At 38.6% G+C, this 15,373-nt stretch overlaps 2 protein-coding genes and 1 long non-coding RNA gene across 3 annotated transcripts in view; 1 reads left to right on the top strand and 2 right to left on the bottom strand.

The window, feature by feature from the left end:
• The window catches only part of LOC144075815 (uncharacterized), a 40,013-nt gene extending 39,533 nt beyond the window's left edge, over positions 1-480 (bottom strand). Inside the window, exon 1 of the long non-coding RNA XR_013300640.1 lies at positions 402-480. This is a non-coding gene — a long non-coding RNA (uncharacterized LOC144075815). The remainder of the gene's footprint in view (positions 1-401) is intronic.
• A 226-nt stretch (positions 481-706) lies between these two features.
• On the top strand, positions 707-3,806 carry gpr84 (G protein-coupled receptor 84). The gene is made up of 2 exons (XM_077603253.1): positions 707-777; positions 1,164-3,806. The coding sequence occupies exons 1-2, from the start codon at positions 710-712 to the stop codon at positions 2,380-2,382; spliced, it is 1,287 nt and encodes a 428-aa protein (XP_077459379.1). The 5' UTR covers positions 707-709; the 3' UTR covers positions 2,383-3,806.
• Positions 3,807-4,142: 336 nt separating this feature from the next.
• On the bottom strand, positions 4,143-14,139 carry stat2 (signal transducer and activator of transcription 2). The gene is made up of 24 exons (XM_077603068.1): positions 13,998-14,139; positions 13,004-13,134; positions 12,627-12,771; positions 12,402-12,497; positions 11,345-11,437; positions 11,186-11,264; positions 11,007-11,086; positions 10,781-10,929; positions 9,053-9,211; positions 8,873-8,962; positions 8,609-8,668; positions 8,493-8,513; positions 8,321-8,414; positions 7,516-7,560; positions 7,077-7,160; positions 6,902-7,000; positions 6,688-6,823; positions 5,559-5,611; positions 5,357-5,442; positions 5,140-5,276; positions 4,880-5,062; positions 4,720-4,774; positions 4,504-4,562; positions 4,143-4,390 (listed from the first exon to the last, which is right to left on the bottom strand). Exons 2-24 carry the CDS (start codon positions 13,132-13,134, stop codon positions 4,224-4,226), a joined length of 2,301 nt encoding a protein of 766 aa, XP_077459194.1. The 5' UTR covers positions 13,998-14,139; the 3' UTR covers positions 4,143-4,223.
• Between the last annotated feature and the right edge of the window lie 1,234 nt (positions 14,140-15,373).

Genomic DNA, 15,373 nt, shown 5'->3' with positions numbered 1-15,373 from the left:
TATTTCATTCATTTTTTTATTTTGGAAAATTGGATCTTACTATGAATATTATCTGTCAGTGGCCATTTGCATAATAATTTTCATCCTAATCTGCACAAATCAAGCACTGGCCAAAACTATAAATGGTACGACTGAGGTTTATCAAGAGTTCACAGTTTATATTGTCAAACTATGGAGTCCAGATGGTCTGCATATAAATTGCCCAGACTATTGCTATATTATGCTGCAATTTTAATAATTAACCATCCTCGCTCTCTTCATTTAATGTGTTTGTTGTTTTATCACCTCGGCAGTAGGATCACATTAATTTAACACTCTGTTCGTGAGCCAAAGGTCTTTTCCTCCTTTAGAAAACAGCTGCAAAATGTGATTGTGTATTTAATTTATTTGTGAGTTAATACCTGATTTCTGGTGCAACATGTTGCTTCCTCTTCTGTAGCCATCCCCAGTCACCGTGTTCGATTATATTTGGGTCTGAAAGTGACAACATGATGCAGTCAGGCCGTAGTAAGCGTTTTGAAAGATTTCTTCATTGAAATTGCTTAAGTTGAAGCCAAGAGGACATACTGTTTAAAACATCCCTCCTTTGCTGACGTGGACATGATAAAAAAATGGGAAAACCCAGCGTCAAACAATGACTTCATGCCAAGGGCACTTTCGCAATCCACAAGACACGCATATATTCAAATGGAGACAGGAAGCAAAACAGATGAGCGTGTCAGGGCACGGTGAGACGGATATTTTAGCCGAGCTTGCAACAAGTGGCAGGAACTTGAGGTAAGAGTTTATTTGAAAATTTTTCATTGTTCAATGGTCCTGTTTTGGCTGCAAATGTGGTCCAGAAATGTGGACCAGACTATCACTAATATGACCATATCTCTTTGAGCATCGGGCATATTTCAATACCTACGCCTCCTACCTCATATCTCTGCAAGTTTTAAGACTATCTGGTTGTCAATATCACATATAGATTGATTTATTTACATTTTCTATACATAGTATTCTGTACAATGTACAGTACGATACATAGTATACAGAGTAGTATATACAGCAGGAGTGTGCGGGGTGTGTGTATGTATGATATTTGTAAATGCTGATTTGGAAGGCATTTTTTTGGGGTGAGTTTTCTCTGACATTACAATATACCGGTGTTCATTTGATAGGATGTTGCTGAATGAGACCAACCAAACAGGGGACGCCTTCTCCTGCTACAGCACTTCAGTGGAAGGCTACCGCTACTTTGCGGTCTTGTGGGGATGCGCTGTTACCATCATTGGTACTGTGGGAAATCTGATGACCATTCTGGCCTTCGTCATGGACTCCCAACTGAGAACCCGTTTTAACGTGCTCATCGTCAACCTGGCAGTGGCGGATCTCCTCTACTGCACCGTACTGCAGCCCATCTCCGTGGATTCCTATCTGCACCTCAGATGGCGCAGCGGTGAACTCTGGTGCAGGATCTTCGGCCTGCTCCTCTTCCTGTCCAACTCGGTGTCCATTATCACCCTGTGCCTTGTGGCTATGAGTCGATACATCCTGGTTGCAAAGAGGGCTTTGTTTGAGCGATTTTTTTCAGACTGCGGTCTGGTTTCCATCCTGTTGTCGACGTGGGCACTCGGCCTTGCTAGCTTCGGCCCGCTCTGGTCCGTTTATGTGTTTGTACCCCAGGTCTGCACATGCAGCTTCCATCGCACCAGGGGTCGTCCCTACAGCACCATCCTGCTCTTTTTCTACTTTTTCGTTGGACTGGGCTGCGTAGGGACTTTCTATCTCCTCATTTACCGACGCGTGCGTGTTGCATCAATGGCCCTGCTACGTTACAGGCTCAGCAGGCGGTCTTCCAAAAAGAAACTGGCCCCCTCGGCACCAGCCACTGATGACAGCGGCGTGGAGAGCGGCATGGCCACCGTGAGCAGCGAGCTAAACCAACAGAGCAAGCTCGTGCAGATTAAAGAGGATGCCAACAAGGATAATGCGCCCTCTGAAAAACAGGGCGAGCCAACCGAACTATTGATAGGAAACAAGTCAAATCCAGATGTGGACAGTAAGCCACATTCAAGGCCACCTGCGCCCAACACCGCGTCATCCCGTGCAGCATCCTCTGGAGACGATGCCGAATTTAAGCGTGTGACGCGCATGTGCTTTGCGGTTTTCTTGTGTTTCGTATTTTGCTTCGTCCCCTTCCTGCTCCTCAACATCATTGATAAGGGTGGTCATGCCCCGCGGGTGCTGCACATGTTCTGTGCAAACCTCACCTGGCTCAACAGCTGCATCAACCCAGTGCTCTACGCCGTCATGAACCGACAATTCCGACGAGCCTACCAATTGCTGCTCACCGGGGCAACGAGACCATTCACTCGCCTCTGGATGAAGGGTTCATAGAGTCCCCCAATAAGCAAATATTTCCCATAACTGGGAAAAAGTGCTATCAGTATGTACAATGTAAAATAGGGGCACCAAAATATTGCCTGGGGATACCATACTGCTCCCAATAGAACAGGGGTGTAAAACTCGGGTTGGTTCGCGGGCCGCATTAACGTCAACTCCATTTCATGTGGGCCGGAGCATTTTAGATCTAATATCTAGATTTTTTTTATTTTTTTGGAAATTGGATTAAAAGAACTGGATCAAAGGCCCTATAGTCCGTTTTTATAGATCTAGAGCAATGTTTATTTGAGCTTTTTTTTCTTAGTGTTGGAAAATGTCTTTTAATAATGTTTTTTATTTCAAATGGAAACAAAATATTTTTTTAAAGTGGAAAACGGAAAATATTTGTATATTTATTTTTAGATTTTACAAAATGCTTTTTGAAATAAAAACACAAAAGAAAAAAATTGGATTCAAAAATTGCAATGATTGATTTCAAAAAGGGGAAAATCAGGAAATGTAATGTATATCTATCATCATTTGAATTTGATCCTAAAATAGAAACTTATGATTTACTTTATCGGGCCGCACAAAATGAGGCGGCGGACCAGATTTGGCCCCGGGCCGCCACTTTGACACCAGTGCAATAGAAACATTGTAAAAGCTTTCCCTTTCAAAAAGATTGGTGACCCCTGCTTGAAAGGAATGGAAAAGTCAGATTTGCCTTCTAGGTTCATTTGATAGATTTAGCTTAACTTTTCAATATTAGGCAAATGTAGTTTCTTGGTTTTTTTTCTTTTCATTGGCACATCATTTGTGTCAGATTATGAATGAAAACTCACCATGATGCAGCAGGAATTTCCCTTGTGGCTAGAAGAATTGAGGAACCTTTACAGAAAGGGTCAAAGCGGAAATTGTGAGAAAAGGAACAAATTCACAACTCGTCATGTTTCTTTACATTTTTACAATATGCCAGGGAAACTTTATACACGCAAACTGTATGCTTCTTTGCTACATTTAGGAAAATACATTTTTAGACGGGCTACCTTATTCACTGTTACATAATTTGTGTCACGTTACAAGTGAAATCCCAACATGTTGCACCATGCAAAATTTCCTGTCAGGTGCGTGACAATTTCGTACTGTCAACTGAGGAAGTTGTGACTCAAACTGAAACTGTCGAGATGAGTTGATGTAGGTTTCTTGACAAATATACACCAAATATTTATTCATTTTTAAATAATACACTGATGAAATTCAAGAATAGTACCTGCTGAACACTGTTTATTAGTTGCTGATATATATATATATATATATATATATATACATATATACATATATACATATATACACCACATAATGTCAAACAATGTTATAAAATGTTTTCAGAGTTGATTATTATATTTTCTTTCTCTTAAAATGGGTAGATGTATTTTGTCTTAGCATGTCAAATATTGCAAATATATATATATATATATATATATATATATATATACATATATATATACATATATATATACATATATATATATACATATATATATATATATACATATATATATATATACATATATATATATACATATATATATATATATATATATATATATATATATACATATATATATATATATATATATATATATATATATATATATATATATATATATATATATATATATATCTTTTATTTAAAATTCCAAAAAAAGTCATTAACACTTAAGACAATTGATGGATACCAAAACAATAAAACTTGGAATTGATTTACATTGATCTGTATGTATGTTTTTGTTTTTAATGACAAAAGACCCAAATACCACATGATGGCTGAGCTTGATATTGAGCACACAGAACTTTTACAGACTGGTATGCACGGGTCCATCAAGGGAGATTTCAGAATCAAAAAAGTGGTTTGAGGTGCTGGGATACATCGGGTCATCTCCTAAGATAATATCCGAGTCAGAAAACATGGGATCCCAAGACAAATTGATGTCATGATGCTCAAAAGAATCCACAGGTTGCACTGGGAGCAAAAAAAGGAAAGGAAGTCAAATTTAAAAGATGCCATTTAGGAAGTTTTTAACAATCAAATGGATATGACTTGACTAGTTGTGTAGCTAGAGAGGCATTTCTCACCAGCAACGTCATCCTCCACCACATCTGGGGTAATATTTGACACTGGCTCTAATGTGTCCCTACATAAACGATTGAAAACGTATGAGCTGTCATTAAATCCGTCATTGTTCCATTTTTTTTTTATTGTGTTACATATGTAAATCCTCATGCTCCCCGCTTGTACAGATAAATTCATTTGATTGGAACCTGCAAAAGTAAAGCAAAACTTACACTTACCCCTTTAAAACAAACACTAGCCGGGTCTTGATGTAACGCAGGTAAGGCGAGTCAACTAAAGAAAAAAAAGGTTGGAGACTCTTATAAAGTGCGAACAAATAACATTGATTATCAACAAAAAAAACAACAACAACAACAAAATTGACTTTGATTTTCTTACTTCCACTGTTATCAGCATAATATTTTCCAAAAGCTTCATCTCTAGGAGTGTCTGGGTACAAATATAGTAAGGGATTTTGTGGGACATCTTTCAAAATGAGGAAATGCCTGATAATCTCTTGGAGGGGGATTTGTGTCAGGTCATCTTTGGTGAATGGCTGGATTGTCTTTACGGACGGATCCCCTAAAGAAGGCACACAAATAAGAGTTAGTAGTGTAATGTAGCTGTAAAACCAATTTTCCTAAATGCACCATGCTCACCAGTAGCGTTATTTTCCACCCAGGAGCAGGTGATGCCTCCAATGACACTTTCACTAAAACGTAACAGGAAGGTGCCCCTCTGTTTTTTCTTTAGGAGGGCCTTCTCTTTGCTTTTGCTGATGAAGCCCATGATGAGGCTATAATATCGAGGATGGGAAACATTTATTTTTTTTAAATGAGCTTGAATTTCAATAGGTTTTGAGGGTCAAACACATACCCATCCCTCCAAAACTTTTCAAGATGTGCTTTCACCATTACCACAATGCTGTCAAACCACACCCAGAATGTGTCAGGGCTGTTTTCCTAGATATAGGACAAACTGATCAAAAACGTTCATCTTTGTACCAACAGGCACAAACTGTGTGAAACACAGCGACCCTGTCAAGACACTAACAAATACGCAAAGTTCAAATGCTTACCTTTGAAAAAGTGGGCCAGGCTACATTACAGATGTCGTAGTTTGGTTGTTTTCCTGAATACCGAAAAAAGAAAAAATCAACGACAAAGATATTATTATAGAGATGGATACACATTTGAACAGATGACATGCGAGACAGAAATTAACAACATAATTAAAATGTCACTCGTTTTTTCAAAGGTTGAAATTGTTCTTTTTGTGCAATCTAAATGTGAAATCCTAATAATCCAATCGTTCGTTAGCCGATGATTATGAAACTTGGTAGCCTGGATCATTAACTATTGATCCTCTGAGCTCGATTTTTTTTATGATGTTGCATCAAAGCGAATTAATTAATTGCGGATTTATTGGTGGAGACTGTGTCTCATACTGCAGGTCAAGAGTTAGCGGGCAGCCTTTAGCCTTTAGTGTGCAGTGGGGTACACGGTCGATTGGTCGCCGGTCTTTTGGTCACCGATCTTTTGGTTGCCGGTCTTTTGGTCGCCCGGAAGGTAAGTGATGATTACCATTTAAATCGTTGCTCAAATTCCCTAAATACAAACTGCGAATTACTATTTAGTCATACTTAATGCCCTATTAATTATTAGGCTAAAGAAAAGCTCCAAATTTCCCGGACTTTTCTTGTTTTTTGTTGGAGAACTTGTTAAGACCCTGACGGACGTAGCTTCTTAAAGGGACAACGCATGTACATACAAACTCTTCTACACTCACACGTCGGCTCAGTGAAACTGCTCATGGCCATTGTTGGCTTTTATTGATGCGTAGACCGTGTTGTTTTACCTTGTTTTGTCGCCGGTCTTTTGGTTGTCGGTCTTTTGGTCACTGGTCTTTTGGTCGCCGGTCTTTTGGTCGCCTGTTGTCGCGGTCGGGGCGACCAAAAGACCGGCGACCAAAAGACGGCGACCAAAAGACCGGCGACCAAAAGACGGCGACCAAAAGACCGGCGACCAAAAGACCGGCGACCAAAAGATCGCCGACCAAAAGATCGCCGACCAAAAGTTCGCCGAGCAAAAGTTCGCCGACCAAAAGATCGCCGACCAATAGTTCGCCGACCAAAAGATCGCCGACCAATCGACCGCACACGGTGCAGTGGCACACTCCTACTTGTTTTTCGATGAACATCAACTTACCAAAGAGCCTGTTTGCGATCATTTCCAGCTGAGTTTCATTCAAACCACGTTGGGTAGCAGACAAAAACTGCCAACTAAGCATCTCTCCAAACTGTGGCCAATTGGCTGCCGGCGAGCTAGCGAAGAACATCAAATCCTGTAGGAAAATTCAGACAACACCATTTTTATCACCTGTCTATTGATGGCGTTGGAATGGCTTGAGAGGGTATCTCACTTTAGTGTCCTGGCTGAGCATGTTGAACCAAAGCACAGATGCCCAGGCACTCTGCTGCTGACTGGCATTTGAGATGATAACCACTGGTAAAGAGGTTGCCTGGGTAAGGGACAAGATATTCCATTTTTATTCCCAGACTGTGCCCAGGTCAATACTTCTTTGATGTGTACTTTACCTGCAACTCAACCGACATTCCTTTAAACTCGAACAAAGTGTTGAAGTAGATGAAGTGCAGCTCCTCTGTCACACTCAAAGAAATCTTTCACCAACATACAACACAAATTTAAAAAGAAACCCTCTAATTATAAGATACAAACATGAAGATTTGCACAATATGGAAAAAAAAAACATACAATGGATTAAAAGTACATTTTTACCCACATAACTACAGATCAATTTGATGAATGATAGATGACTAGACAATTACGATGTTATGTTAACCACTTCCCTTCGAAAGAGGAAATTAGAAGTGCAATGGCCAGAATAGAAGTCTAAACAGGGAATGTAAATACAAAAGGTATAAGAATAATTTAACACGATTTAATCTTTCAATCACATCTACAAGATTTTTTTTTCATTGTACATCTTTACATATGTCAATCAGTTCAACTCACGTCAGTGGCTCCTTTTCCACCACCTCCTTTCTGCTCCCTCAAATTCTACAGAGAACAAAAATGCATGTTGAAGGGCTTAAAAACAACAACGTCCACCCATTAACAATGAGCTACAGCAGTTTTTATGAATATGCGAAGAGACAAGAGAGCCAGGGATTCTACTTTTAAGGGAATTATTGTTCTTGATAAGTGATTTCAAGTTTATTGTCCCTCTAGGGCAGGGGTTCGTGGGCCGCATTAACGTCAACTCCATTTCATGTGGGCCGGACCATTTTAGATCTAATATCAAGATTTTTTTTTTTAATTGGATTAAAAGAACTGGATTAAAAGACCTAAATAGTCATTTTTTTATAGATCTAAAGCAATGTTTATTTGAGCTTTTTTTTTCTCAGTATTGGAAAATGTCTTTTAATCATGTTTTTGTTATTTCAAATGGAAACAAAATATTTTTTAAAGTGGAAAACGGTAAATATTTGTATATTTATTTTTAGATTTTACAAAATGCTTTTTGAACTAAAAACACTAAAGAAAAAAATTGGATTAAAAAATTTGCAATGATTGATATTAAAAAGGGGAAAATCAGGAAATGTAATGTACATCTATCATCATTTGAATTTGATCCTAAAATAGAAACTTATGATTTACTTTCTCGGGCCGCACAAAATGAGGCGGCGGGCCAAATTTGGCCCCCGGGCCGCCACTTTGACACCTGTGCTCTAGGGAATCCGAAAAATGGGATGCAATGCCCATCCCTAATATCTATAATCGCTACACCAGAATTCCAGTTAAAATCATAGTCACTCACAAGATGTCTGAAGTCTGCCACCATGCCGCCTTTCTTACTTTCTGACATATTCAAGGCTTTGCTTGTGGTTCCTAAAACATTGAAATGACGATATCTGCAAGTAAAACAAAAAAAAACATTTAAATCCAATAACCACATTATTTGGAGGCCAAGTATGAAAGAAAATATTTACCTTTTTATCTGAGGTGCCTCCCTAATTGAAATAAAGAACAGATGATAGAAAAAAGAAAGGCATTCAACACACAAGTGCAACACAATTCTGGGCTGAGAGACAAAGAGCAATTTTACCGGTCCATTGATACATTGACTTTCATGGAATGATTCAGGTCAGGAAACTTGACGAGAAGCCTGAAAGATTTTAAAATGTTTCAAATTTTCTAAATCATGTAGCTGTTCTATTTTAAATACATGAGATTATAACAAAAACAACAAGAACATTCTGTAAGAATTCTGAGACATTATGATAAAGAATCCTTTTGATCAATCAGAATGAGTTTGGTCATATATGCATTTTTCTAAATTACACAGCATTTATCATCATTCAAATCTGACCTGGTTTTAACAAAGAACTGTACACCAGTGCGGAGAACCAGAGGGCCTTTCCCCTGAGGCATGGTTGGCTGAGTCTCAACCACAAAGGAACTTGAAGAGGATGAAAAAAATAAAATATATATCTAGTACATGTCGATAATATGAGCACAATAATTTGTTATGGGAACTTTAGAAAGAAACCTCTTGAGCAAATCTGTTAGGAGTTTTTCAGTCATCAATTGCAGAGAAGGTTTTAGGGCCTTTATGGGGTCCTTTTCATAGGAAATCTTTCCAGCCAGTTCTTCCAGCTTGCTGAGGAACTCACGCACTTGGAAAAGAGATTCCGCAACACAGGTGAACCTAGAAGGGAGAGAATGTTCACACAAATGTGAAAGGGTTGAAGGGGGAAAAAAAAGATTTGTCCATCGAACAGACCAATTACGTTTTAATTTCTTTTCAATCAAACACCAACCAATGTTCTATGAGCTTCTGTCAATTGTATTCACATTTAGCTTGAGCAATTTCTAAATCAAGATAATTGTTAACATGAACTAAGATTGCTACCATTGGCCAATAGTTCTAACAACCAAAAATGTTGCATTCAAATATAAGTACCGTATTTTTCGGACTATAAGGCGCATCTGAGTTTAAGTTGCATCAGCCAATGAATACAAATCTCATTTTCTGAACCACTTTATCCTCACTAGGGTCGCAGGGGGTGCTGGAGCATCTCCCAGCTGACTTTGGCCCAGAGGCGGGGGACACCCTGAATTGGTGGCCAGCCAATCGCAGGGCACAAGGAGACAAACAACCATTCATGCTCACACTCATACCTAGGGGCAATTTAGAGTGTTCAATCAGCCTACCATGCATGTCTTTGGAATGTGGGACGAAACCGGAGTACCCGGAGAAAACCCACAAAGGCCCGGGGAGAATATGCAAGTCTTATATTAGTACATTTAAACTGATATTTTTGGTAATTACTAGCAATGTACCTTTTTCTTTAAAATTGTGCAGACCATATAGTGTTTGGACTTTTTTTTATTTTTTTTATTATTATTATTTTTTATTTATGAGATTGATGATTTATCTTGCACTTAGTATAAACAAGGTAATAAATGTTCTCAAAACATTTTTAATTAATCATTAAACATATTTATGAAATAAAAATCTCTGATACTCTTATGTTTTGACTTTTAATTTTTTTATTTAAGAGATTGATGATTTATCTCGCACTTAGTATAAACAAGGTAATAAATGTTCTCAAAACATATTTAATTAATCATTAAACATATTTATGAAATAAAAATCTCTGATACTCTTATGTTTTGACTTTTAATTTTTATTTTATTTTTTTATTTTTTAAAGAGATTGATGATTTATCTCGCACTTAGTATAAACAAGGTAATAAATGTTCTCAAAACATTTTTAATTAATCATTAAACATATTTATGAAATAAAAATCTCTGATACTCTTATGTTTTGACTTTTAATTTTTATTTTATTTTTTTATTTTTTTAAGAGATTGATGATTTATCTCGCACTCAGTATAAACAATAAATGTTCTCAAAACATTTTTAATTAATCATTAAACATATTTATGAAATAAAAATGTGATACTGTGATACTCTTAGAGTAACCTATTGTGTACAGTTAATTCTAAATAATGTACTGTTATCAAATAAATAATTTTCATGAATTCAAATTGTTTGATTGAAAAGAATATAACCGACCGAGAACTGGAATAATCTGGCCCTAGAAATATATAACCTGAATCTGTGATTTCTACCACACATCATATATATTATTACAACAAATAAAAACAAAATGAAAAAGATCCCACACAAAATAAACTAAATTATATTTTCAAAACAAAATACGCATTATTGTAATCCAATTTTAAAATGGTTCTCACGGATAAGAGCATACCATTTCTCAAGCTGATCTAGACAAACTGGAAGTGGTGCTCCGATGCAGTGTTTTTGCTGTCTTCTCTGCCATTGGACCCTTTCGTTGTTGACCAGACCTATCAGGTGCTCAGCCTTTTCCAGGAGCTCTTTGAGGCCAAAAAGCGTGTTCTAGAATCAAAGTGTACACAAATAATGGGGAGAAACAAAGGGAGGCGGAAAGACTGGCAGTGCTTCAAGTCGCTAACCTTTCTGCTATCGTTCAGTTTGTTTATCAGTGACTGAAGTTTCGCCTCATGTGGGTTGCCACTTTGTCCAGGCATGGTCTCTGTTCCATGGTAAGACCACAATTTCCGCACAGCCCAAAAAATGATGAGAACATTATTCGAATTTAGAAAGTATAATTACAAGATCGTTTTTTGCTGACCTTCCATCTTGAACGTTTTGTACTTAAAATCAAACTCATCCTGCTGCTCCTCCAGACACATCGTTGCATGTTCTATATACTGAATAAAAATCATATTTGGTTCATTACATTCAGTATTTCCTCAACGTAATTAAAACACTAAATCAACAGTATCTGCACCTGAACTTCAGTTTTCAGGCTAGACATTTTATGGTCAATGTCGCACTGGGTGCTAGTCTCAAAGACTCCTTGCTCAACTTCCAAAACCTGCACCTGATAAGACACAGAGAAGGAGATGGATAGCATGAATAATTTACCATCTACCATATGCAAACAGTAGACAAAGGAGAACAGTAAAAACTGAAGACTGCATTTCACACGAATTTCTGAGGAAAAATGTCCCTCAAAGGTCAAACCATTAAGATGGATCGGACACAAAATCACAACTTTAGCTCGATGATCTTTAATAGGATTAACTTTTTGGGAGTTTGTTGTTTTTGTGAGGCCCCCCCAAACACTGAATTATAGTCAGATGGATTGTCTTGACACTTCCCAATGAAAGAGCTTAGTTTAAAAAAAGAAGAAAAAAAACATATTTAAAGTAGTAGTAAATACAAGCTGTCCAGACACAGACCAGCTGAAGTCCATCTCAGGCGTGTGCGGTCGATTGGTCGCCGTCTTTTGGTCGCCGGTCTTTTGGTCGCCGGTCTTTTGGTCGCCGGTCTTTTGGTCGCCGGTCTTTTGGTCGCCGGTCTTTTGGTCGCGTTTTTTTGGTCGCGGTCTTTTGGTCGCCCCGACCGCGACAACGGGCGACCAAAAGACCGGCGACCAAAAGACCGACGACCAAAAGACCGGCGAAAAAACAAGGTAAAACAACAGGGTCTACGCATCAATAAAAGCCAACAATGGCCATGAGCAGTTTCACTGAGCCGACGCGTGCGTGTATAAGAGTTTGTATGTACATGCGTTGTCCCTTTAAGAAGCTACGTCAGTCAGGGTCATAACAAGTTCTCCAACAAAAAACAATAAAAGTCTGGGAAATTTGGAGCTTTTCTTTAGCCTAATAATTACTAGGGCATTAAGTATGACTAAATAGTAATTCGCAGTTTGTATTTAGGGAATTTGAGCAACGATTTAAATGGTAATTATCACTTACCTCCCGGGCGACCAATCGACCGTGTACCATGTCAGGTGTATTGTCTCCACCCAAATAAAGAAAAGGAAAAGAATCTGCTACCTGCGCAGCCAGTTCAGCAGTCTCCAAGATCGTTTTCTCTTTATCCAGGTACCAACAGAAGTTGAGTGCCAAAAGACATGGGTTCTCCTGGTACTTCTGTGAGAAATTACACGGATCAGGGACAATGGAGATAAGTGTTCATTTTCAGTCAGGATGCAAAAGCAGTACATGCCATTCATTATTCTTTTAAACAGCATTGGATGTTTATGTCTGAACCATAAAGACCTGAAAGTTCTGTTTGTATCGACGAAAGTTGTGCTGCATTAAGAAGGAATCCTCTTGTACAAAGCGACTGTACTGGATATCCAGATTCTCTAGCAGGACCTGGAATAACACCATGGCCACGTCGTAGTCATTCGCTGCTCGCACCCTAAAAGGAAACGGGATAATAAAGCAGTGCAAAAAGAACAAACAATGTACAATCAATATTTCCTTACAACTAAAGAAACTAAGTAAAAGCATCATTTATATTATAACTTAGGGGGTAATTGCAATTGGTATGCGACGCCGAGCATATGGTGCTTTAATTCTCAAAAGAACAATTGTCATCCTGAAGGGAAAATATTGATACACATGCTTAATGAGTCTTTTGAAATTGTTACCACTGTTGTGATTCAATCCATGCAGACAGGTAATGGCGAACATCCATGGGGAGAGCTTCCTTGTCATACAAGTCATGCAACTGTTGAGTGTACGCAGGGTGCAGCTGCATCAGCCTCTCCCACTGGGACATCTGAGGGCAGGAGAAAAGTTTAAAATGTTCAATGACCTGAGACGTCCACATCATAAAGTATTCATCTTATATACTAATTTGCCAGGGAGCTGTTAATCCCTACCCCACCTGACTTGCAGCACAAGGCGGGGGACACCCTGAATTGGTGGGCAGCCAATCGCAGGGCACAAGGAGACAAAGGACAACCATTGACACTCACACATACCTCGGGGCAATTTAGAGTGTTCTAAAATCCTGCCGTGCATGTTTTTGGAATGTGGGACGTAACCAGGGTACCCGGAGAAATTCCACGCAGGCCCGGGGAGAACATGCAAACTCCACACAGGTGGACCGACCTGGATTTGAACCTAGAACCCCAGACCTGTGAGGCCGACGCACTAACATTTTAAGAGTCAGTTTTTGAATATTCAGCGACTGTAGTAACCACTGTCCCAGTGTAAAGCAATGAATCACATGATTCATTTCAATCACACACGGGGGTGCCGGAGCATATCCCAGCCAACTGTGAGTAGTAGGCAGGGGACAGCCTAAATTAGTTGCCAGCCAATCGCAGACAGAATATAATGAATTTTATATAATTATCATGCAGTTTTACAAAATAGTGTATCTCTTCTATTGTTTATATTTAAAAAAAATGATAGGGCTACATTAAATATCTCAAACTATCCTTGGAACCTTGTCATCCATAACATCAGAAACGTAAATTCGTTTTTTTTTTCATTTGCCAAGTTTGTGTGTCCTCTTGGTCAGCGGTGACATGCTTGATAAACAGGGAATATACACAAGAAAAAAAGTCAACAAAGGATGTGTGTGTGTTAGACGGTCGGTGAGAATAGCGATGCCTGTACAAAACATGTCCATACCTTGCTAAATGGAGCGATGTTACCAACAGGAGTGTCCGATTCCTCGTCGTATTATGTCTCCTTAAGCTTTCCACCTTTTAGTGTAGGCAAGACATGTTTTGCATTTGTCTAGTTCTCTGGACTCCTCGCACTTCCGCAGTTTCTGTCACAGAGTCAAATCAAACAGCTGATTGGTTGAATAGCTGTCAAAACAGCGCACGCGATTGGTCCAAAAACACAGTTGATGTGGTTGTATTTTTTTAGAATCGAAACCTACATTGAACATTTCCGAAGAAGTGCGGAAAAAGTACATTGGTTTAAATATTATTGTTTTCACATCAGTTTGTTTGCTAAAATACCTCAAACCACTATTCCACATTCAGGCCATTCTAACCACACCAACGATGCTGATCAAATTTTAAAAAAAAAACATTATTCCACATTCACGCCATTATAATCACACTAACTATGCTGATCAAAATGTTTAATATACCATGTCAAAATAACGTTCAAAGCAGTTTTTTGAGAAAACAGGAAAAACTTGACAACAGTTTTTTAAGCACCAAATATTTTCGTTTAAAGATGTAGTCTTTTTGAAGGTTTGAGGCAGACCTGTACATCTGTCAATTACAAAGAAAGAACTTGATCATCATGCCCTAGGCCAGGGGTAGGGAACCTATGGCTCTTGAGCCACATACGGCTCTTTTGATGGGTGCATATGGCGCTCCGCTAACCTGTGAGGTAAACTATGGAAACTGCTGGTGAGAAAGCGCAGGAATAGGATCTTTACGTTGGTATTATGGCGTTGACATTACCTACAGCGCCTTATAATCATAATATTTTTTTCATTACACTTTTATGCATGGATATTCTCATTGATACTCATTGATTAGCAACAACGGAACAATGTCGTCAAAAGAATTCAGAGACTTTTTGTACTTTAAAAGTGGTGAAGTGACTAAAAAAGGCACACATTTTCATGTATGTCGACTTTTAAATTCGGAGCATAGCTCTCAATGATTAACATTTAAAAAGATATGAATTGTTTATGGCTCTCTCCATCAAAAAGGTTCCCGACCACTGCCCTAGGCAGCTCTGAAATTCTCCTATTTCCTGAGTACATAAAACGGTGAATCGCCTCAACAGTGGCTTTATTGTTAAGAGCAAAAGTCAACATTTGTAGTAGTCAATGTTCCCTCTAATTTTTTTGTTTGTCTGGGCAGAAAGACAACCTCCCTGAGCACAATGAGTACCAGTGTGAGCAACATCATCATTGCTCGCTATGGGCACACACCAGTATCACACCTGCCATAAGCAGGTGCATGTCTACTACACATAAATGATTTAGTAATAATAAAATGTAATGATTAATATCTATGAATGGGCGGCCCGGCGGA

Source organism: Stigmatopora argus, chromosome 6, assembly GCF_051989625.1.
Source record: "Stigmatopora argus isolate UIUO_Sarg chromosome 6, RoL_Sarg_1.0, whole genome shotgun sequence".
NCBI classification, from domain to species: Eukaryota; Metazoa; Chordata; class Actinopteri; order Syngnathiformes; family Syngnathidae; genus Stigmatopora; species Stigmatopora argus.
Note: the sequence above shows the minus strand (reverse complement) of the source record. Positions and strands in the feature narration are given on the sequence as shown.

Excerpts from the sequence above, each read along its gene's own strand:
- gpr84 (XM_077603253.1), top strand. The coding sequence starts at position 710 with ATGAGCGTGTCAGGGCACGGTGAGACGGATATTTTAGCCGAGCTTGCA. Across the intron at positions 778-1,163 it reads ACAAGTGGCAGGAACTTGAG|GATGTTGCTGAATGAGACCA; the intron begins GTAAGAGTTTAT and ends TTCATTTGATAG.
- stat2 (XM_077603068.1), bottom strand. The coding sequence starts at position 13,134 with ATGTCCCAGTGGGAGAGGCTGATGCAGCTGCACCCTGCGTACACTCAA. Across the intron at positions 6,824-6,901 it reads TGCTCAGCCAGGACACTAAA|GATTTGATGTTCTTCGCTAG; the intron begins GTGAGATACCCT and ends ATTTTCCTACAG. Across the intron at positions 5,443-5,558 it reads CCTGGCCCACTTTTTCAAAG|GAAAACAGCCCTGACACATT; the intron begins GTAAGCATTTGA and ends TCCTATATCTAG.